Raw genomic sequence first — 24,210 nt, forward strand, 5'->3', positions numbered from 1 at the left:
AAAATATATATTATATTTACGTGATTTGTATTTTCCAGACATATCATATCATTATAATTACGTCAATTATATAGCAAGGTCAATATCAAATACATGAAAATAACCTAATATTGAATTGAGCGCGACAATTATTTGGCCATTAATATTTTCGATGACAATATGAATAATAAAATATGTAATAGGTCTAAATAAGCCTACATAAATTTTGTGCTTATCAGTTAAAAAAAATACTCATTCGGTAGATACTGGAAAATAGAATAGGCTGCAAGGATTTGTGATGCTTCAATTATTATTTTTGAAACTAAGATCTCAGAACTTTCTAACAAAGCGATCGCGCAGTCTGCTCAACGAAAGACCGCCACTACTTTCAACGGTCGTAATATTCATATTCGTTCCCAGGGAACTCAAAAATAATGGGAACTGAAATACCTAACGGGTAAAGAGTAGCAGGTAACCGATCTCGAGTAAGGGAGAATTCGGGATAAACTTAAACGTCAAGAATACGCTTACCGTCACCTTAATATTAAAACCTCGTAAGTCTGTTTGAGAAGAATGTTGAGGGGAAGGAAAAAACGTAATAAAACAATATTTTAAACACCTGTCTAATCGATGAATCTGCTAATACTGGTAGTGAAATAATTCCATGTTTAAAACCACGAGACTTAGGAGTTTTTAAAATCGATAGATGGACTTTATACTAGTCTTAAATAACTAATCAGAGGTTTTGATATGATTTAAAATGATTTTTGTTTAAATTTTGTCGAACAAACTTCATTTTTTCATAATATCGGACTTACGATGTCTTAATAGTAAGGTGACGATACGTCGAATACTGTCAAATACTGACGACTATTAATTGTTCTCGGTTTATGCATTGACACTCATTTAATATCGGTGTATTACACACACTATTGCACGTCTATAATGCGTGGTTCATTTTCGTAGGACACTCACACATTCAAAACCCTGCATCACAGTGTAGTGTATTGAATATAGCCTATCGGAATTATATGTATTATCTGTTATGTGTTCATTCCTTTATTAATTATTGGGAACTGTTTTACCCTAGTGGGTGTGGTATAACAGGCTAAATATCTCGAGTATGTAAAAATATGGGATAAACTTAAACACGTGTTAAAGAACATACTATTTTCAAAAGTTATTAATAATATGTATTTTAGTTTGTCACGTTAATTTAACGTGCTTTCAATCTTTGGGAACAGTCGACGTAGTTTTTAAGGCGGTCAGGCCATAAACTACCCTGCTTCAGAACTTTGGTCCATGGCGATGGCGTTTACATTTCTATTTATTAATCTGTTGTGTTCCTACCCTTTATCATTATTCGCCCATAAGCAACGCGTGATCTGCCTGCCAACACGGGACGTCACTGCACATTATATAAACATTATTTAAAAGCAGGTGAAACCTGTCAATGCCGCAGGGGCAAAATCCTTTCATTTTCTGCGTTTTCGAATATGCCGCGCCAAAAATCATATCTTTAAAAAAAAAAACAACAACAACAACCCTCGCGCAGTAGCGAAGGGTGGAGGTAGGCTGTGAAGATTTGACATAAACAGTACACCCTAAACTTGATCAGTCGTTCTTATTTATTTTCATTGAACTAATAATACACATCGCAGTATTGGTGAGTTTTCAGGGCTCGAAATGGACCGGAACGCACCGGAGCGCCGCTCCGGTTCGTAAAATCCTCAAAATTATCGCTCCGTCTCGTGGACATATTAAATTGACAGTGAGCTAGATTTGCCATTAAATGTAAAAATCTGAAAGTTTATCCACACTTGTAACCTCATTAAATTTCACGGTAATTATCAAAATTTGTTTGACCAAAAATTTTTATCGAAATTTAATGAGGTTGCCAGCAACTTGTTGCCAATGTAGACACGGCATAACACACTCATTTTTTAAAATACACAAGCAATTAGATGCGCTCCGGTTCGTAAAATATTCCATTTCGAGCACTGTTAGTTTTTTAAATTCAATTAAACCCTGCCTAGATTAAACTATAACAGTAGATAGTGGTAGATTTTGGAGATCCGAAAAAAAACAATACACACTTTGTCAGTCATACTTTCATATTAGTTTTTATTGAACTAAAAATACAAATTGTAGATGAATTTAAAAAAAAATATTAAGCCCTGCAGTACCAAACTATAGAAGATAAAACATATTCATAATATATCTATAAAGTTTAATGCAATAATTTTAGACATTTTATAATGAGAATATTTTTGCCTAATATCAGCTATTATGGTTTGATTTGGGCAACGTTTAATTGATATTTTAAAACTAACCAATACCATCTGCAATAGATATTCTCAGTTCAATGAATACTAGGGTTCCCGAGAACCAATTTGGGAAACGCTGAGTATATTGAGAATATTCACCGCGTACCCACTAATCCTCACCAGTAATCATTGTATTGAAATATAATTCCTACATTTAAAAGTTTCGTTGCAACAATATAACAAGGGATACCATTTTCAAAAAACTGATTGTTGGGCTAAAATGGCGGCTTTGTTTAATTTTTGCAAATGTCCGACAAGTATTCAGGTTAATGGCAGATTACAATGTCGCAAAACACGCTGTTATTCGCCGCTTTCATCTCGTTTATAATACGTGCATAGTAAAATAAATAATTAATTGAATGTTTTATAAGGGGACAATGAATGAATGTTGACGGAAATGTACACGTATCTAGTTAGCAACGTGGGTCAGCGAACTAACCACTAATATTATTTCAATTATTTGAGTATATCCGTTTGTGTAGACACCGAAAAAGACTATCAATTTCAATTTGATTGCTAATTAGGATAAAAGCATTTAATACAACATATTAATATACCAGTAGCGAAGGGTGGAGGTAGGCTTTTGAGATATGAAATAAATAGTGAAAAATATTCTTTTCCAGTCATATTTATTTTCCTTTCGATATTCGTCAAATGATTAATTTTCCGACTGCCTTTCTATAGGGCATACTTACTCCTCACTCTCTTGAATCTCGTAGGTCACTTCTGCTCTTGAAATATTTTTTCCTATTATAGCGAGGGATGGTTTCCAATCCTGGTGTCCTGTAAAATTTTAATTTACATACGTCTATCAATTACCTACGTTGTCACAGCCATGATTAATTCTGGATCGGAACTGTTTCCTCGTGTCAAGTCTATCAGGCACCATTAGCGAGGGGTGCAACACTAGTCAATGCGCTCAATTTTCAGTATCGTGACATGTATTCTGTATTCTAAATTTTACTTTTCTGCATAAAATTGTACTTGATATGTTTTATTATTATTATTATATACCTACTTGTATCATCTACTCTCTTGTGAGGGTAATATTTTTTATAATGTAAATCTCATGTTGTGAACCTCTTGAATTTCTTCTTAAATAAATAAATAAATTTATTTGTTTTCATTGAACTAAGAATACAAATTTCAGATTTTACTAAATCATACATTATTTTGGATATGTATTTGATAAGTAGATAAAAGATTTTTTTTATCTGTTATGGTTTGTATTTTGCAGCGAATAATTGATTTTTAATAAAAATAACTTTCTGCAATTTTTATTCGTAGTTTATTTATTTAGAAAAAGAGTATTACGGCATTACAGCGATTGGCCAATGCGCCATAATGCATAATAAATATAAAAATATCCTAATTACAAATAACAACTAATATAACAAGAAAGCAGAAAACACAGTATGTGTTTATGTAAATAATAAAGAAACATGATAATATATACAATTATAAATTTAGCCTATTTAACACGTCCACAAACATTATATAGTTAATAAAAAATAAATCAACTTTTATGGTGCCATCAAATAAGTTAATCGCATGGTACACAGCATCATGAAACATAACATCTGTCCTGGGACGAGGTATCTTGAAGACCATAGAGTTACGAGTGATATTGTTGGGAACATGAAAATTAATATTTGCCAGTATAAACGAATTGTAAATGAACCCACGAAGAAGTAAAAAGAAATGCTTTGAAAGAGCAATCACTCTTCGGGTGGATAGGGATTGCATTGATAGCATACCCAGAAGAAAACGAGTCGGGAAATTTATTTTATTATCATTATCATAGGGAAAGAAACCGTATGTTCTTAAGTAGAGAGTTCTTAAGTAGTTCAATGAAAACAAATAAGTATGACTAACAATGTTTAGTGTGCACTCAGTGTTGAATCTCCGCAGCCTACCTCCATCCTTCACAACTGTATTATGCACTACTAAAATAAATAAATTTAAATTTGAATTATACTGTCATGGGACGCGAGCGTTATATTATTGCAAAAAAACATATAAGCAGATATAGGTAACTATATTTTGTGCCACTGATTATTTCTAAATTATTGACTACTCGATAACCACTTAACACCCAAAAGGTGATAAATTTAATAGGCAATTAATTATCACAAGAAGTTAGCTGTCAAAAATGCTATCTTTTAACACCCCTTCCCGCAGCTGTGTTAACTTTTAGAGCGAGATACAGTACATATTGGAAATTGAGATGCAAGGTGCGACTATTTATAAAAATAATCTATTTTAATTCAATTCTTGTATGACGTTTCAATACGAAATTTCGGTGTTCGGGTGGAAAAACCATACATACCCCCCCAGCATGAACATTCCCGAATTTGACCGAGGTCCGCGAATAAGAGACCTATTTCACACGACATGTCTAGCAACTTCAATTTTCGCCGTTTTACGAACTTACCAATTATTGTAAACAACCGCTGATAACCGCATTGTGCATGGAATTGCTTCCGTGTTACTTTGGTTTAGACCAATAACGGAAACGTGCTAAAGTGTTAATCGTTAAGAATAGCTATGCTGGAGGGTAAATTTATGTATAATTTAAGTTCATATTAAACAAACCTATATTTTTTCACAGTACATTATATAATATGCTTTCATGTCTCATTTCAGAAGCTCTAATCATGCTGGAAGAAGGTTCAGGAAATTCAAAACCGGAAAGCAGACAGAGCTATGAAGACGTGAGTATACAAACGTTTAATTTATCTGGTCGATTCTGCAATTCCTTGGATGAGATAAAGATTTACATATGATGGATTTCTTCTCTATTCGAGACATACAGTGAGGTCCCGTGGGGGTAGGCAGATTGAGCGTCGCTTGGGGGCGGCAGTTACCCAAAGGGCGGCAAATCGAGGAAAATAATTAGGTTTATATAGAAATAGCCACCTAAACTTAAAAATAACGGAAATATCTTTCCATTAAAAAATACACTGCGCACTGGTTGGAAACAAAATGTATTAATTACTATAAAAGGTTTAACAGGACTATATTTTTCGTCGGGTTCGCGATGTCTAGTTTACTTCCGTTTTCCTTGGACGTCGCGTCCTTAGTGATCAGCAATGACATGTGCACATTTGCGAATTACATTTGAATTATAGCTAGGTACACACTTACCTAATTTTAACTCGCGAGTTTTGGAAGTGGTTAGGTGTATTTTTAAATGTATCTGAAACCATGGACTCGCAATATTGTCTATTGAACCAGATATTGCATTTAAATTAGATTTAGTGGTATATAATATAATATAGATATTATCTCGTTAGTAATGTATCCATACAAAACATTTCTTAGCTATTGGTGTCATGAAAGGATGATAAAAAAATACGGTATAAATAATGGGGCGGCATTTTGTCCTGGGACGTCACTGGAGACATATGTGTGTCTGGGAACTCGTTGGAAGGCAATCAGATGCTACTTTATATTACAGATCTACGTTAAAAGAACAGGCTTTTAAGATGTGGCTATATCGATATATATATACGATGACAATTTCCTTAGCTGATTTTATTACCAATGAGGAGGTTTTAAGATAGCCCAATAAGTCAAGAGATCTTCTATCTGCCTTCAAGTGCAGAAAAATTGCATACTTCTACCTTATTTTCTACAATAAGAAGTAAGTATGGCATATGAAAGATAGACTGCAGCCGAAGCGTTAGCTGAAGGAGATTCCCTTGGCTATGCAATCTCTGTAAGCAATGACGTCCCATGGACATAGGGAAGTCATCCATTCCATAGGGGTGGAAAATGAAGGAATGAATACAGATATTATACTACCCTCCACGTAACCTTGCAATTTGGATTAGATTTTTTTGAATTATTTGAAGAAATCATCCAATCAGGCGCCTAGCATTTACTAATACACTAATACGCAGTGCGTATTACACACAAATCTTGTCACTGTCATAATTGCAAAGTTACGTGGAGGATATTCTACAACTTTTGAGAGCAATAGCTGTTTTCAATGACGCTGACGATCATGTCGCTTCATTAGAAAGTAACGATAACTTAGTTTAAAAATAACCGAAGCATAAAAATCTTCACAACATAACTATAGTTGTGTTTAATGTTAATGACGGTTTATCTTACAAGAAAATTTGTCACAAGGGTGTCGCAAAGCCTGTCAGCGCCACAAACCTTTATGTATCTAAAATCACCACTGTTTTTACAGTAATGCTCCAATTCTCAATAGATTGTGTGTATAACAATTTTTTTTAAATTTTATGTGTAATAAGTCTGTTTAAGATTCACTGGCATTCGGAGAGCGAACGTCGAGGTATCAATACGTCAATTTGTTTCGTGATGGCGACGGGTTTATTGATTCTTAAATCGTGTAAAGATGACTAAAAACGTTACCCATTTACTTGAAAAAGAAAACATATCAATGCATATATTATTATTTTGTTACTAGACCCGCAATCCGTGCATCGCCTAGCCACGATCTTTTTAGAACATGCCTCAACTGAGGTATAGCCTTAAGGGCAACACATTGCCTCGGGACATCACTCTCTGTAAGTAGCTCAATGTCCAAGCCGTTAGTGATGTGATACGACTGCCCAGGATAGTAAGATGAACCCACTACAATTTGGTCACCAACATTTGAAAGACGGTGGCAAAAAGAAGAAATATTGTGCAATAACTTTACTGCATAATTAAGATTATATTTTTTTTATGGAAGTGCGCCGTTCGTTACAGCTAAGATTGGTAGAGCTGCAGACTCTTAAGCTATGTCTCTGTTACGATGGCTCTTTTCAATGTGTGCTTGATCCACTGCAAGGGCCAGGATTAAGTGTATATCTAACAATGATTCCTCGCGAAAATATGTTTATATAAACTGTCAGATTTGTGGACGTATGGATGCTTTGCTTATGAGCGATTGATTAATTTACTTTTTGATTTCTTATCTGACGTTTTCTCTTCCAGCAATTATGTGCACCGATGAGCATGTGTCTGCCAATATCTTCCTGCCCACTTCTCGACGATCTCTTGGACAAGTCCTGCCTGGCATCAGACAAGTAAAAGTCGTCACCAATATAAACCTATATTTTTAATGTCTGAAAATACTCGTATATAACTAAAATGTTACCTACATTTTGTTCAATCATAAATCGCGGTAACTCTACTAATTTCAACCGTCAGTGGCAGTTTCCCGACAAGCATATCGTGGTTTCGTTAGCCTGGTCGCACATTGAAAATCGTCTCGACTGGGATATGGTCATAAATCAATATCGGGCGCAAACTGGCTTCCGACTTATTTTTCTGTTTGCGACAACAACCTTTTTTTCAAACTAAAATGCCGCAATCTAGCTGTATGCAGAAGTACATTAAGTTAAATTTGTTTTGTGAATACCAACAAAATCACATCAATATATTCAAAATATTGCAGTCGGACGAGTTTAGATATGTGCCTCGGCTAAAAAGTACCCAAAACTTTAAGTCAATGGTGTAGATCGATTGAAAACGTAGTAAATTTAATCATGCCATTGGCCACTATCGTAAGATGGTTCATCACTTTAAAAAGACTAGCATACAAATCTTGCAGTTTTTAATAATGTTTTTAAACTGTTTATTTAACTTTATCTGAGCAAAACATATATTTTTACAAATAAATCCCAGCAATATAAATATTTCGAAGTATATTTTTACGCGCACAGTCGGCCTACAGCGTCGTGGGTCCCAGGTTATAATCCTGGGTCTGGCAAGTACACATATTGTTTTTCAAGAGACAAAGTATGGACCCAATAGGTTGAGCAAGTGGCTGATATCCATTTCTTGTATAACTAAAATCTGTTGATACAAACCGCCAGTCTGTGGAGGCCCATATGACCTTATTAGGACCGGACATGGTCGGATATTTTTAACCTCCAATAGCGATTTATAACAAAGGCAAACAATTTAGTAAGTAAATCTGCAACGTACCTACAATCGCCACTGGGTGTTCATCATTATTATTTAATTAATTATTTATAAAAAAATCTATGTGTTCATGCGCCCAATTTCGATCATTTTCAAATAACATTAAATTCACAAGCTCGACATAGTGGTGTGAAGTTATCATGTAAATTAATATTAATGTATATTTAAGTGAATGTATTTAAATATAATATAACAACAGCATTCGAAATAGAATATTATGAACCGGACCGCTCGATAATCTTCTGAAAATATTAAACTTTGCGAGTGTTTTGTTATATACCTACCAACCATATATTATATCTATCTAATTACATCAAACGAACAAATGCTATAACAGTCAGTAGAAATCTGATACGCCTTACTACTAAAGATTTGAGCAGGCAATGTGTTTCATCGCCGCAGGCTAAAGCCATCTAATCACGAAATATCCTATCAAAAATGGCACTTTTATTTGCCCTTACTTTACCTGCCGCATATAATCAGTGCATAGTTTGCCTACGTACGCGGAATGTCACTGATTTATACTAACTTATAAATAATCTATTATTATATTAATACTATCGACTCAAGGTACTTGATGGAATTTGAATTTAAATTCTAATGGATTCAAGCTTTGTACTATTCCATTTAAGTCGTTTTTGCGACCCGGGTTTCGCCTTTCGGCATCTTCAGGCGCCGAGTCCACTCACCAAAGGTAAACACACACTGACAACGAACTCTCTTTACTCTAGCAGCTAGCTTATATAATAAATCTTTCATTAATTAGAATTTATGTCATATTAAGATCACATAAAAACTTTGTATCAAAATAACACAACATCTTATTATATTGTTTGTAGAAATAATATGTGTGTACGAGATGTCAAGTTTCATATTAACTTAAGCAAATAATTACAACTAAAAAGAACTTTTTATATACTTACCACATTTTTAAATTTTCTGTTGAATCATATAAACTTGACAATTCTATGTATTAATAAATATAAAATAATGAAATGTCATTTTGACATTTCAAATTGATTTCCATAGTAACGCACGTATAGGTATATTAATAATGTAGTTGCTAGGACTCACTTAGCAACCAATAATAGTGAGTAGTAAATATTACTCTTAACGAATTTTTCCGAAACATACAAAACAGAATTAACTTAAAATGAATTCAATTCTAATAAAGATGGCCGAAAGTATTAAAAATGCATTCCCGTCGTGTTCTGATTTATTCTAAAACTTTTAAATGTCTAGCTAGTCGGGAAATTAGTTAAAAATCTTGGAAAACAAAAAAAAATCTTTACGGGACAAACAAGAATACGTGCTAATAAAAAAATGGTAAAAAATGTAAATTAATGTAATTTGTCATAATAATTTTCTAACCTGAGCACCATTTTCAATTTTTCCACGAGATGGAGCGGTAGTCTTGAGAATTTCGGATGCGTTCCGGTGCGTTCTGGTCCATTTCGAACGCTGAATATATATATATGAATAACATATAAAGTGGTACGACAGCCAGTGTAAAGTTTTTTAGAAAGGGTGTACGACAAGGCGACATGATCTCCCCCAAATAATTCACCGTTAGCCTGGAAGATCTATTCAGGTGACTTGACTGGAAGTGAAACCAACAGTGGAATCGCCATTAACGGCGAATACCTAAGTCACCTGCGTTTTGCAGACGACATTATTGTCTTTGCGAACGACCCAGAAGATCTTCTGAACAGGGTGGAGAAGCTTACAAATGAAAACCATAAAGCAGGTTTAGAGATAAATGTGTCAAAGATAAAACAATTACATAATGATAAACTGCATTGCTGAACCACAAGCAATCCTTACCAATGGCACTCAAATCGAAAGATCATGGTCTTGACGAGACAGAAAGTAGAAATCAATTTGAAATAAATGTTCCACTCCCTCCAGATATACTCGGACCGCTAACTGTATTGTTTATAAGGTTTTTAAATTTCTGGACATTGTCATTAATTACATTATGGAATTTTCATGGGTTTCGCTCGTCTATCAGAAGCACTTCAAATCCATTCCATAATCCGTCGACAAATAACCAACATTACTCCATTGTATGCCTCATGTTAACTTGCACCAACCGATTCATCATGATCATGACAAACGTGGCGTCTGACAACGTCCAGATTCTTCCGCAGACTTACAGCGCTGACTTGCGGATGGGGAGCGGGAGAAGCCAGGGTCTGCTGTCCGCCAGGAGGCCAGTCTACCATCAACAGTCCTTTTAATCCGAATGGAGGTCTACAGACGCCGATGGGCGACGAAGGGTATGCCACGCAGCAGGATATCCCATTGCAAGGAGCAGCCAGTCAGACATCGTCGCAATCAGGAGTTCCATCTTGCGGGAAGCCGATAGTGCAGGCGAGGAACTACTCTGGGATTGGGTCACATCCTTGGGTGGCAAGGATTGGATTTAAGCGTGAGTCAAGTATTGATTGATATACCTATTCAGTATTTTTAGTTATTGGCTAAATTCCGAAAGACAGTTACTTTTATAAAGTGCACTATGGAGTCATCCGTGATGAAGAGTAAAGTCAAAATTACACAGGTATTGATAACGTAAACGTCAGTGATGAAGCTTTTACGGTAAACGATTGCAAGCTATTGCTTAGCGTTCGTTTCCTTGGCTTGTAAAATTAATTTGAATATCTGGGAGTTTTTTAAAACACAATATCTAGGTACTAGCGTCATGCGGTAAGCTTTGTTTGTGGGCTGTTATAAATATCAGTAGGTATGCCCAGGGATTGCAATACCGAGTAAAAATACTAATACTGGTATTTCGGTATTTCCAATTGAATACCGGTATTAATACCGGTATTCGTGAAATATATTGAACAACAAAAGTATCAACCAATAAAATATAGATATGAAAATGTCTTTAAAATATTAATATTTTATAGCAAAAATATATAGCATAATTATAAACATGTATGTAAACCGTTAAAATTGGTGAAGGTATGATAATAATATAGCAGTAGTGAAAGGGTGCAGGTAGGCTTTTACGATCCGACATACCTAAATAGTGCACACTAAACTTTGTTAGTCATAAATATTTGGTATCATTGAACCGCCTACAATTTTCACTTAGGCAGGGTTTAAATGAATTTTAAAAATTAACCAGCATCATCTGCAAATTGTATTCTTTGTTCAGTGAAAACGAATAAGTATGACTGACAATGTTTAGTGTGCACTATTTATGTCGGATCTTAACAGCCTACCTCCACCCTTCGCCAATTCAATATGGTAGATATGCTGCTGTTTACAAATACCTACCTAGTAGTTGAACCAAAAATCAAACTTAAATTCCAATTCAAAATCAGACAATACCGAATATATCGGTATTGTCTGATTTTGAAAACCGGTATTTCGGTATCGGAAAATACTGAGATATCGGTTTTGAAATACTGGTATTGCAATCCTTAGGTATACCTATACCAATTTGAGGGCTCTGGAAACAAAAACGGGGTGTCTTACTTTTTTCAAAAAGATTTTTTATATTGGTTATATTATAATATGTTCTCAGAAGTGTTTTCAAAATTATGTATGTTCAATAATTAGAATGTTACATTCTTAAATCTTATTGAAAAGCCATTAGTTAAAATTTGTCACAATTAAGTATGACGCCTTTGGCATAGTGGTCTATGTAGGTTGGCGCGATACCCGAGAGATGCAGGTTCGTTTCCTGCAAAAAGATTTTTTCTATTGGTTATAATATTTTCTCAGAAGTGTTTTGAAAATTATGTATGTTATATTCAAATCATTTGGGAGGCATAAAGTCAAAATAAACGTTTGTATCATAAAATATGAATCAAAATTTACAATATCTACTTTTGCACAGAATATCATTGGAACGACATCTTTTTCAAAATAACAAACTCTTCAAAATGATGTCTTATATTTATAGTTTGTAAAGGTGTAAATATGTAAAAATAAATAACTTTGAATTTGATTATTAATGAATTTAAAAAAATTACTTTACATATTAAAGTAAATTTCGAATAATAAATTAAAAATGATAATTAAATATTACATCAGTCTTTTAAGAGTATTAAAATATTATCCTAGACCAGTGTTTTCCAACCTTATTTCTGCCAAACCCCACTTCAACGCTTCAAAAATCTCCAAAAATTTCAAATAATAAATACACATAAGTAGCTATACTATTTTTAATTTAACTTTCGTAAGTAAATATGTAAGTATATTACGTTACATAATATACAACTCGGAAGAATATTAGTGCGATCCTTGGGCTATGCTTCTCAAGATATGATTTTCTATGATTTTCAAGATGACCTTTTTGCCCCCCAAAACATTCAAATTGCCCCCCGGTGGGCCGTACGCCCCACGTTGGGAATGACTGATATAGACACTTATACAAATCCAATGCACAATGCACAGCCTGATTACGTGATTTACTAACTATATTATATTTTTAATTTGCTAATTAATTTTTAGATAAATACAATGGACAAATGCGAAATCCATGCGGAGGTTCCATCATCTCCCGTCGAGTTGTCCTGACGGCTGCCCACTGTGCCCTGGCAAAAGCTGATGATTATAAACTGTAAGTCCATCAACTTTCACACAAAAATATAGCCATAATTTTAATATCTCCATGGTGACAATAGGCGTCGGCCCTTACCCCCCCCCCCCCCATCATTTGCGTGACCAGCGCATCTATTCTATATACAAGGCTGATATCGGTGACTATCGAGGGTAGTTTATCATATTATGAATGTATTGTGATATTATAATTGTTACAATAAGTTAATTGTACTTTTTACAATAATTGGTATGTTTTAACATCACCTCTCTTGGCTGTGTTAACTTTTAGAGCGAAATAGACAGTTTTGACAGTTTAGGTTTAGATGGATAACTTATTGTAACAATTATAATATCTCCATACAGAAATATGATAAACCACCCTCGGTAGCCGCCGGTAGCGGCCGATAGCAGCCTTGTGTATAGAATAGATGTGGTGGTGTTGATTAGATTGACTTAATTATAATATTATGCATACAAGGCGGCTCTCGTGGTGCAGTGCATAAGGCGCTGGTCTTCCATCCGAGAGGTCTGGGTACGATACCCGCTGAGGACACAATATTTATGTGTTTTCCTCAAAACCTGGGTGTTTGTGATTGTTCAAAATTACTAACAACCACCTTTTACGAAAAAGCTAGGACATCGTTATAATTATGTATATTATGTATACAGGCGTGTGCGTATATAGAAAAATGATTGGGGGGGAGTCTATTTCGAAAATATATTCATAATAATTGATTATTTATTTTTAAGGCGACGGGAGGGAGCGTGGTTAACAAAATCAAACGGGTGCCTTTCGTATTTAATCCGCCTACTAGTTCCGGGTACATTCCTCATATCCAGACACTTTGAGTTTTAGCAATAATCAATTGACGTACGGGTGCTTATCTATCAGTTATTCTGAGCTGTCGCACCCATAATTAGTTATAGAATGCGCTTGGCCTAACGGTCATAATTATTAGGATCTAAAATATATATGTGTGTCGTTTGCACTGTTACCGCATCAAAATTTTAGCAAAAATCGGGTACCTACCTCAAATGGTTGAAACTGATGATCTTCCAGTGACCACATGTCTTGCGTATCGTAGAATGCCGAAAGTGGATCCAATGCGAACGCTCATCGGGGGGATGTTGTAATATATAACGTATAATATTGTTCTGCTGGTTGTGTCGTAAGTGTGTGACATGTGTTTGGGCAGTGATGAATGGAAACACGAGTCGGTATTTTCTTGGTTTTATATTATGGTAATAAATTTCGGTAACACGGTACTACGAAATACATTAAGTATATGAATTTTGTTTTGAGTGTAAAGGTTTACAATATTATACTTTAGAATGTAGATATTAAAAAAGACACGGACGAGTGGCGCGTGTCGACTACATTTTAGGAAAGCTCAAAGACGACTGTCCCATTTCCGTTGCGTCATTGTCTATGGTCTATAAATGACCATACTGTCCAACAAGAAGATTTAGGCAATAGCCTGAAGTCGCTGTCGTCGAGTAAATAGGAGGAGCTTGTCAGTTCACAGTTTTAACACGTAGCCAAGAAGATCTTGTCGTACAGTAGACAATAACATGTCAGTTGTAGGGTTATACAACCTTTACATGCTATTTGATAGCCAAATCATTCAGATCCTCTTGTGTACGAGTTTGAATGCATATGATTACTCATGCGTTCTACTCATTTTATTTTTGATCAAATATTATTTCTAATACAACATTAATAAACAACGTGGTTACAGCTCTTCGGTAACAGTGGGCGAATGGAACACCGAGACCGACCCTGATTGCGGTGAGATGTTCTGCGCTGGCCCTACCCAGGTGATACCGATCGCCCAGGTGATCGTCCATCCAGGGTACGACAGGAAGATCTACAGACACGACGTGGCGCTCGTCGTACTGAAGCAGGACATGAAATACACAGGTAGAAGTAGAGTCATTTGACCTTTTACATTATCTTATAAATTATCTTGATCTCGTTCAGCATCTGCCTTCATTCGGTTACGATCAAAACCTTTCCCCTACAGTGTTGAATGCCCAATATCTTTTAATCGAACTAAACACTATAAATGGGAATAAACAACTCAATCCGTGTCAGCATATTGATCGACGATATTAAATACATTACCACAATTACAAATTATTTAATCTCCATTTCCCGTAGTGTCCAATTATAGCAAACTCAGTAAATAGCTTACTGCAATTATTATCCTAGTACTTTGCATTAGAGCAGGGGTAGTCAACCTATTTATACCTACCGCCCACTTTTGTATCTCTGTTAGTAGTAAAATTTCTAACCGCCCACCGGTTCCACAGTAATGGTGATTTATAAATTAGGGAAGTAACTTTACTTTATAAAATTTATAAAGCAGAGATACAGCAAGTTAAAGCGTTTGTTTGCGGTCGCACTATACTGCCCTTCTTAGGAAGAAGGCAGTAACTGACTCTCACACACTTTCGAGATAAATGACATAATGTCATTTCTATCAAACTGTAATACTGTGAATTAATAAAAAGCGGTTGTAATTTTTATTTGTAGGAAGTTAAAATACAAAAAAATTAATGATAAACAAGCAGTAACTGCAATGAATATGTTCAATTACTGCCTTTTTGCTAAAAAATGTATTATTTTAGAAGATGTCTTATGCGAGGGCGATACAAATAGTATAATTTTTGAAATTGAAATTGTCACGAGGAATTTTATGAAAACATAATGAAAATATTTTCAAAACCCTTACCGCCCACCATGGAAGCTAGAACGCCCACTAGTGGGCGGTAGGGACCAGGTTGACTACCCTTGCATTAGGGTAAAGTCAGTAAACTCAGTCAAAGCTCACTTGAGAGCCTTGGGTAACTGCTCCTGGGATATTACCAGGCGTAAACAACTGTACAGATGCTTCACATCAAAGGAAAGCCTCGTGAAACACTCGATTAAGACCGAGTGTGGTGCGGGGCGGGTTTGGTTTGGAGGGCGTGTTTGTGTTGTGGTACCTAACGAACGTACAACGACTGCAGGGCCGCCCTAATACCTACTGGATCGACGAAATTACCAAGTTGGGCGAATGTACGTGGCAGTGAATAACTTGAGACCGTGGAGAGTAGAAAGATATTGGGGAGGCCTTCATTTATCAAGAGATCGAGTGCGACTGATGATGACATATTGTTTTCATCGAGATAATATAATATAGATATTATGTATCTCACATATTCTAACTACATATCGTGTAGTATTAATATTTTTTCAACAACAAGTACTTAGTACTTATCAAAATAATTATACAAAAGTATTCTTTTTTCAGTAACCAGCCTCCCAATCTGTCTATCTGGCTCGCCCATCCCGACGGCAACCGGCTTACGAGGAATAGTTCCCGGGTGGGGGCGCCTCGGTGCACAAAGAGTAGCCCCCTCAACCCTGCAGCCGGCGTCAGCCATCATTCTTCCCCTCGAGGAGTGTGCAAGGCTTTACTCCGCCGCAGCGCCACTTTCGAATGCGCAGATGTGCGCTAGAGCTGAACCTCCGGGGGACGCCTGCGCCGGCTACGGTGGCGCCCCACTTGTTATGATTGTCGACGGGAGATATACGCAGGTAACTGAAAACCTGTCACAATATGCGGAGTCATGTCCGGAAACTTGTACGAATACAGTTCGCCGTATCACACTTTACCGGGAAATTTTGTATCGGAAATATGTATATTAAAGACCGTCCAACCTCTTAGAGTCATCAAATTCATATCTAAATAAAACACGGTTCTTGTCGATTTACACTCTACACTCTACAGCAAGGGTAGTCAACCGTTTTATACCTACCGCCCACTTTTGTATCTCTGTTAGTAGTAAAATTTTCCAACCGCCCACCGGTTCCGCAGTAATGGTTATTTATAAAGTAGAGAAGTAACTTTACTTTATAAGATTTATAAAGCAGAGTTGCAGCAAGTTAAAGCATATAATAATAATTACTTACCAAATACTAATTTATGTCAGACTTTCGCTAAGTTTGGCAGAATAAATCTTTATAAAGTGTGTGTTTACCTTTGGTGAGTGTACACGGCGTCTGAAGATGCAGAAAGGCGAAACCCGGGTCGCAAAAACCGACTTAAATGGAATAGTATAGAGCTTGAATCCATTAGAATTTAAATTCAAATTCCATCAAGTACCTTCAGTCGAGAGTATTAATAATATACGACTAATTCCATATTGTGCCGCCTTTAAGTGTACTAAGAATGGTATACCCTGTCATTTAACTTGTCTGAAATTTCGTTAAGTACCAGCCCACTTAATTAAGTACCTAATTTATTATTAACGTTTACACAAAAATCTTTAAATTTACATACACGCCATTTACTAAAAATTAGAGCAATTCCACGAAACCTACTTCTCAAACAACAATGGTTTTAGTTACGTAGAGATCTGTGGCTCTGGCAGGTTTGGAGACACCCTAATAAAAAATTTGCCAATTCGATAAACCGCTATTACAATATGTATATTGTCGGGATTTTTTATGATTCAATTATTTTTTTAATCAATCAATGAAGCAACCGCATCGTCTGCTTTATAGAAAACCTACACTGCTCTCAATTTTTGTAATATTTGTATTCGTTCCTTCGTTCGCCGCCCTTATGCAACGCATGAACTGCCTACCCACACAGGACGTCACTATAAATAGGATGAAACCAATTATGTTTATTAACAAACTTGGATTTAGTAACTATTACATAATATGGGTGTTTTATTAAAATTAATGCAATGAATGTCCACACCATAAAAGAAATTAATAAACGGACTTGCACATCTATTATACACACAAGACTGCTACGGCAGCTATCTAGGGTAGGTTTGTATCGAAGTATTAACATTTATTTTTACAATTACAATAAGTTATCCGTCTAAACAGTCAAAACTGTCTATCTCGCTCTATAATTTACCACAGCCAAAAGATGTGCTGTTAAAACATAGCATGTATTGTAATAATTACAACTAACTTATAATTGTTTGCAATAAGTGCTAATACTTCGATACAAACCTACCCTAGATACCTGCCGTAATGTCTGAAAGCAGTCTTGTATATATAATAGATGCGCTGAACTAGGAAAAGAATATACATACCTTCATAACTATGATTTAAATCGATCATCGATTCGGTCCTTGGACCTCCTACAAGCTAATTACAATACTTGATATTTTTCCAGGTTGGGATCGTTTCTTTCGGATCAGAAAAGTGTGGGAGCACAGGGGTGCCAAGTGTCTACACAAACGTTTACAGTTATGCCAACTGGATAAGAGATAATTCGCCGCCATCTTGAAAAAAGTTTTTGCAATTTACAATATTTATGAATTTGTTTTTTTTTCAAACCAAAAAAATAAATGTGATTAATACGTACCAACCTTACAGACATTTTCAATATATTTATGTTGCCATTGGCATATTTCAATACGTTTTTTAGTATTATAATATTACTAGAAAATATTATCAGGTGGCAGTATCACCTGTCAAAATTCGCATACGTCTTCTCCCTGTATCTTTTTTATGTGTTTATATGTATGTTATGTATTACTGGCTTTGTTCTGGTGTTTCAAACTCAATTATGTGTCTTTGAGGCTGGTGGAGTCTTTGTAGTCTCCTGACTTTTCCGAGAACGCCATCGCAGAAGTCGTTCATTTGTCAAGCGGCGATGCATAGCTGACGGTTCTTCCTCATCCATAATGTTTCCATTTATTGATTGATCGTGTATTTTTTTTCACGATAATTATTGTCAAACTTTGTTTGAACAACAATTATTTTAATCGAAATTTAATGAGGTTGCCAGCAATTTGTTGCCAATGTGGACATGGCTTAAGGATACAGCACTTTATCCCTATTATAATAACCCTTAAATCTCTTGGATACAGTGACGTCCCTAGATAAAATGCCGCCCCTAGCCAGTGCCGAAATGCCGCCTCATTATTTTATACTTACAGTATTTTTATCATCCTTTCATGAGTCCAATATCTAAGAAATGTGTTGTATGGATATGTTACTAACAAAATGTCAGACTAATTATTCGCAAATTTGCACGTGCCGTTTCTGGTCATCAAGGACGTCGAAGGGCAACGGAAGTAAACTAGATCTGGCGGACCCAATAAAATCAGTGTGCTGATATTTTAATGGAAAGATATTTTCGATATACCCATAATGACTGCGCGGCTCAAGCGTCGGCCTATAGGCCTATAAAAATTCGTTATTACTAAGTTTAGGTAGCTATTTCTATATATTCCAAATGATTCTCTTCGATTTGCCGCCCTTCGAGTAGAAGCCGCCCCCTAGCGACACTCAATCTGCCTACCTCCACGGGACGTCACTGCTTGGATACTACATTATTTTTTAGATACTCATCACTCGGCACCGCATTCTATCCATCTGTCAAACTATTATGTGAGTATCATTTGTTTTCTTTCACGTCTTGATTAAAATAAAGGATTGCCCCCCGATTATTCAAATATAGAATTAACTTCTCCCATTCTCGCTCTCTCTTACACATTTTCATATATACAAGACAAATATATTTATATAGTAAAGGCAAACTAAATCCCAACTTTACTGTACAACTATAATAGTCATCAATTGTTAAAATGTTTAATTGTACATAATATAGTAATGAATTAATTATTAAGTATATAATACACTATTTCTGTACTTTATAATTTAATGAGTGTTTAAATTGTAGAACTCCATTACAATCCCAGCTCCAACCTCGAGCTCTTACCATGTCAGTCGTTTATAATTACATGGTACACACGATACTCATTTATTTAAAGCGTTTATTTAAATTATGATAGTTATTTATCCGCCATTGATCCATTTAATAACTCACCCTAAGTACTAACTAATAAGCCTAATAACTAAGCGCCATCTCCTAAAATTTATTTAATCTACCCTAATCGAAATTTAAATGTACGTCTTTTCTCTTTCGATATTATTCTCATTTTGTCCACTATGTTCTCCCTCACACTAATATGTTTGAATGTCAATAATACTACGTTAAACTAACATCTATATTATTATAAAAACGTTACCTTTTCGTTTATAATTATTATTCAATACTAATATTTATATTTTTCTTCTCTAATTTATTTCTATTTTATGTAATCACTATTTTACATGATTATTTACTATATTATAATTTTCATATGGATACTTTACTGGTTGCAACACTTTCTCTTTATTATATATTTGTAATTATTAATGTAACTAGTTGTTTGATTGCCTTAAGGCTATACCTCAGTTGAGGCATGGTCTAAAAAGATCGTGGCTAGGCGATGCGCGGATTGCGGGTCGCGGGTGCAAATGACGCATGCCGAGCGAAATATAATTTGTCATATAAATCCAACATGCTTCCAGTTAATATTCTGTTTATTGTTCTATTAATAACAATAATTATATATATTCATTGACATATTTTCTTTTTAAAGTAAATGGGTAACGTTTTTAGTCATCTTTACACGATTTAAGAATTAATACCCCCGTCGCCATCACGAAACAAATTGACGTGTTTCCAGCTCGACGTTCTCTCTCCGAATGCCAGCTAGTCCAAAATTTCGTCGCGCCTAGAGTTGAAAATTATTTGCCGTTTCACTAATGTATCGTCTTAATAAAATTAAATAAATTTCTATAAATACACCTCAAAATTGTATATACGACAGTTACCCGAAATAACTGTTGACACAAATAACGCAAATATTATTGTTTATACATACTCTTCAGAGAAATATATAACTACTAGAATAAATCTTTTTGAAAAACAATACGACGCCCAGTGGCACTCGAATTCGCGTTCACTGGATTAACGCCAATGTTGCTGTACCAACTAAACTATGTATGTCTTATCTAATTACGCCGACATTAACTAGCAGTTTTTACATTTTTGAAGTGCTTCAGAAATTGCGTTATTTTTGGCAGTCGACTTTCGTATTTTAAATCAAAGTATCAGAGAGTTGGTGGAGCACATTGGCGCAAATCCAGTGAATGCGAGTTCGAGTCCCCATGGCGTCGGATTTTTTAAAAATATATGCTAATGCTCTAGATCAGAGGCCGGCAACCGTTTATCCATGGAGAGTGCAATACAAAACATTTGAACATACATTGATATATTTTTTAACCGAACTAATAAACTGGTTATAATATGTTATATCACAAATAAAATGTTTAATTGTAGACATGTATATAACATAAAAGAAAATTGTGCCCTTTTTAAATGTACTTTTATGAGAAAATTATCAGATAAAATTATGATTTAAATGAAATCTAGCATTTTTCATATCAGATGACTACTTTACCTCCTATGACCTATTTTTCTCTACAAGAGTTGTCAAAACCGATTTCATTGCATAAAAGGGTCCTCCAAGGGTGCACGTGGTTGTCGCGTTGCTGACCCCTGGTCTAGATATTCAAATTAGCTCCCTTTTTTCTCTTATTTCAATTTTAATACGACAAGTTAAAAATAAATAGATTCACAAAATACCTAGATATATATACATATTTATGTAACTTATATGATCTCTGATTGCAGTTTCATATTAATACTAATTACAGTGAAGTGATAATAAAAAATATTTGAAATAGTGTATATTTATTTATTTATTATTTCTCTATGTACCTTTTTCCGCTAGAGCATTTGAGTAGGTTTAAAGCAAAAGAGCTTCTCTCCTTTTTTAAATGCACAAAAGTCACTCTTTAAAAATGTTCAAATTATACCCCATAATTTTGTTACTTTTAATTTAATAAATCACATTGACTGCTGAGTAGATGAATACTTTTTAATTACCACATTTAAATAGCATGGTAATTATATTGAATGGCCACCTAATCGTTACGCGCTAGGTGCGTCTTTAACGTCCAATTTATTAAACAATAGTCAAAATAGATATGTATACTCTAAAAAGATAATACAATAAAGCTTACAATGTACCTAAAACCCCCTCAGAGTTGCGTCATTATTTTTATGCGAATATCTCAATGTGTAAGTGATTGAAAGAAGCTCTTTTGCTTTTAACCTACTCTTTTAATATGTTAATGGTTTTCAATCTTTTACGTCTTGCTGTGCCCTTCGTATTTAAAGATTTTTTACGGCATATTAAAAATATAAATTAGTGGGTCGAGCCACGCTATTATCCACGCATTTTTTCAAATCTTGGTACTTATCAAAATCGATACAGTTAGAAAACGACATAAAAGTTTCGCCTTTAAGTAGACTTAAAAGGATACCCCTGTCATTTTAAATGGACTCACGCAAGACTAGACGAAGATATTCGAAAAAGTTGTTTTGTTCGCATACCGCTCCAAAGCAACGAATAACATCCTAGCCACAACGGGATGTCACTGCTACAACTCTCATATCTCTCAAATTTTTTCTCCGAAGTATTGTCCTAAAAATATTTTTGAAACTTTGAGTTACTAAGTTAAAAAACATTGTATCGCGAGAGAAGCATTGGTGTCAAACTGGGATCTAGCATTGTGAGTATTCAATAGCTCATTGTATTAATATTTTCTAGAATCCATATATTTTTTAAATACAAAAAAGTTTTAAGAACACTGTAATAGATCATCATTACGACCTGGATCGATCCTGCGCCTTTATCTCATTGCATCTACCGCGAGTGACATTATTGATTTATTATCTTGGTTACTCTAGGGCAGTGGTCGGCAAACCGCGGCTCGCGAGCCACATGCGGCTCTTTGGCCCCTTGAGTGCGGCTCTACCACAAATGCCCTCTGCCCTATTTGATATGGCTAGAAAGAAGAAGCAAAGAAAAACGGACGACGAAAACCGTGAATTTAATGTTGAATGGACCGAGACTTTAGCGCATATTCAAAACTTAAATATCATACCGACCTGTATTATTTGTCAGGAAAAATTGGCGCATAACAAGAAATCAAATTTGGAGAGATACTTTACAACTAAATACGCCCTGTCGCGTCATTTAGCACTAAATATCCTGTCGGTGATGCAAGGATGAAAGCAGTTGAGGAGCTTTAGAAGAGTCAAGAAAAATCAAGTTCTGTATTTATTTACTGTATACAATCTTCCAACAATGTTAATATTGCAAGTGTTTTGTGGTTAGTTAAGAGATTTCGAAGAGAGGAAGTCAAGAGTTAATTAAGAAGTCGTCTTATTGATAAGAATCTGGAATCGTGCTTAAAATTAAAAACAACAACACACAAACCTGACTTATCCAAACTTTCCAAGGAGATGCAAGGCCATTATTCACATTTAATTTTATGGATACCTTACTTAGGTATAATTTAATTTTTATCAATCCTACATGAGATCATTATTACGTATGATATCAAGTGTTATTCAATGTACCTATCTATAGTTAAATTAAGACGTAAAACTTTAACTAAAGTTTATCAAGTAACTAAACAAACAGTGTACATACATAAAATAATTTGAGTTCAAGAAATTTGGCTCTCAAAAGAAATCTCAATCGCTGTACTGTTGATATTTGGCTCTGTTGACTAATGAGTTTGCCAGTGTGGTACAGAAAACGTTTGGTGGGGGTACGCGCCACACCGGGTTTTGGCTGCGCCTGGTGCAACAAGCAGTACTACGACAGCAATACAACACACATGCTAGAAGGTTTATCGCATGCGGAAGAAGAGCAATTGTTGGAATTAGCTTCAGACCGATTCTTGAAAAAGAAAATAGAAGGAGTGCACTTTAACATCATTCTGATTGTAAATGCAAATTGTGTATCCAATTTTAACAGAGAAAGTTTTGAAATACGTCTTGCCTTTTCCATCTTCGTGTCTATGAGAAGTTGCTTTTTCAGCATTTGCAGACATTAAGTCAAAAAAAAGGAACAGGCTTTTGAAAGTGGAACCGCATCTCAGATTAAAATTAACAACCAGGGAACCAAATTATGATGATCTGTATCAAAATAAACAATTTCATCCTTCTCATTGATTATAATGAATGTTATTTTATAATAGTATAATTTTTATTTATATTTTATTATGAATGAATTTTATTTTTCGTTTATTATTATTTTGTTTATGTACCTACTAAAAAAGGCCTAGGCATAGACCAGACGTGGTCAAATACGGATCTTCATTGGTTTAAGTGCAGCTCCCAATATCCCTTGATAAAAATATAGGTATTTTCTTTCCCCATTATACTTGTATTTTTGCGATTTTTTATTTTCCTTTGAATTAATTAATTAATAACTAATAATTATCCTTTAAGTTAATTTGATTGGAATTTTTGTATTTAACTACGTGAGAACATTACTCTGGTGTGGCTCTTTATATACAGGAAAATCCAGAATGTGGCTCTCGTTGATCTCATGTCTGCTTATCCCTGACATAGACCATAGAGTAAGCAAGGTATTAGCAACTCAATAATACCGTCGCGATACATTCCACTCGTGG

General features: G+C 35.0%; 1 protein-coding gene across 1 annotated transcript in view; it reads left to right on the plus strand.

Annotated features, from left to right (window-relative positions):
* The window catches only part of LOC147070717 (venom protease), a 37,365-nt gene extending 19,259 nt beyond the window's left edge, over nucleotides 1–18,106 (plus strand). The window contains exons 2-8 of the mRNA XM_085949237.1: nucleotides 4,953–5,020; nucleotides 7,260–7,351; nucleotides 10,403–10,683; nucleotides 12,720–12,828; nucleotides 14,549–14,730; nucleotides 16,106–16,392; nucleotides 17,993–18,106. Of these exons, the coding sequence (XP_085805363.1) occupies nucleotides 4,953–5,020; nucleotides 7,260–7,351; nucleotides 10,403–10,683; nucleotides 12,720–12,828; nucleotides 14,549–14,730; nucleotides 16,106–16,392; nucleotides 17,993–18,106 (1,133 nt within the window). The remainder of the gene's footprint in view (nucleotides 1–4,952; nucleotides 5,021–7,259; nucleotides 7,352–10,402; nucleotides 10,684–12,719; nucleotides 12,829–14,548; nucleotides 14,731–16,105; nucleotides 16,393–17,992) is intronic.
* Nucleotides 18,107–24,210: the final 6,104 nt, after the last annotated feature.

The sequence above is a fragment of the Rhyacophila brunnea genome, unplaced genomic scaffold (assembly GCF_057557595.1).
Source record: "Rhyacophila brunnea isolate RB1 unplaced genomic scaffold, BYU_Rbru_1.0 scaffold_21, whole genome shotgun sequence".
Lineage (NCBI taxonomy): Eukaryota > Metazoa > Arthropoda > Insecta > Trichoptera > Rhyacophilidae > Rhyacophila > Rhyacophila brunnea.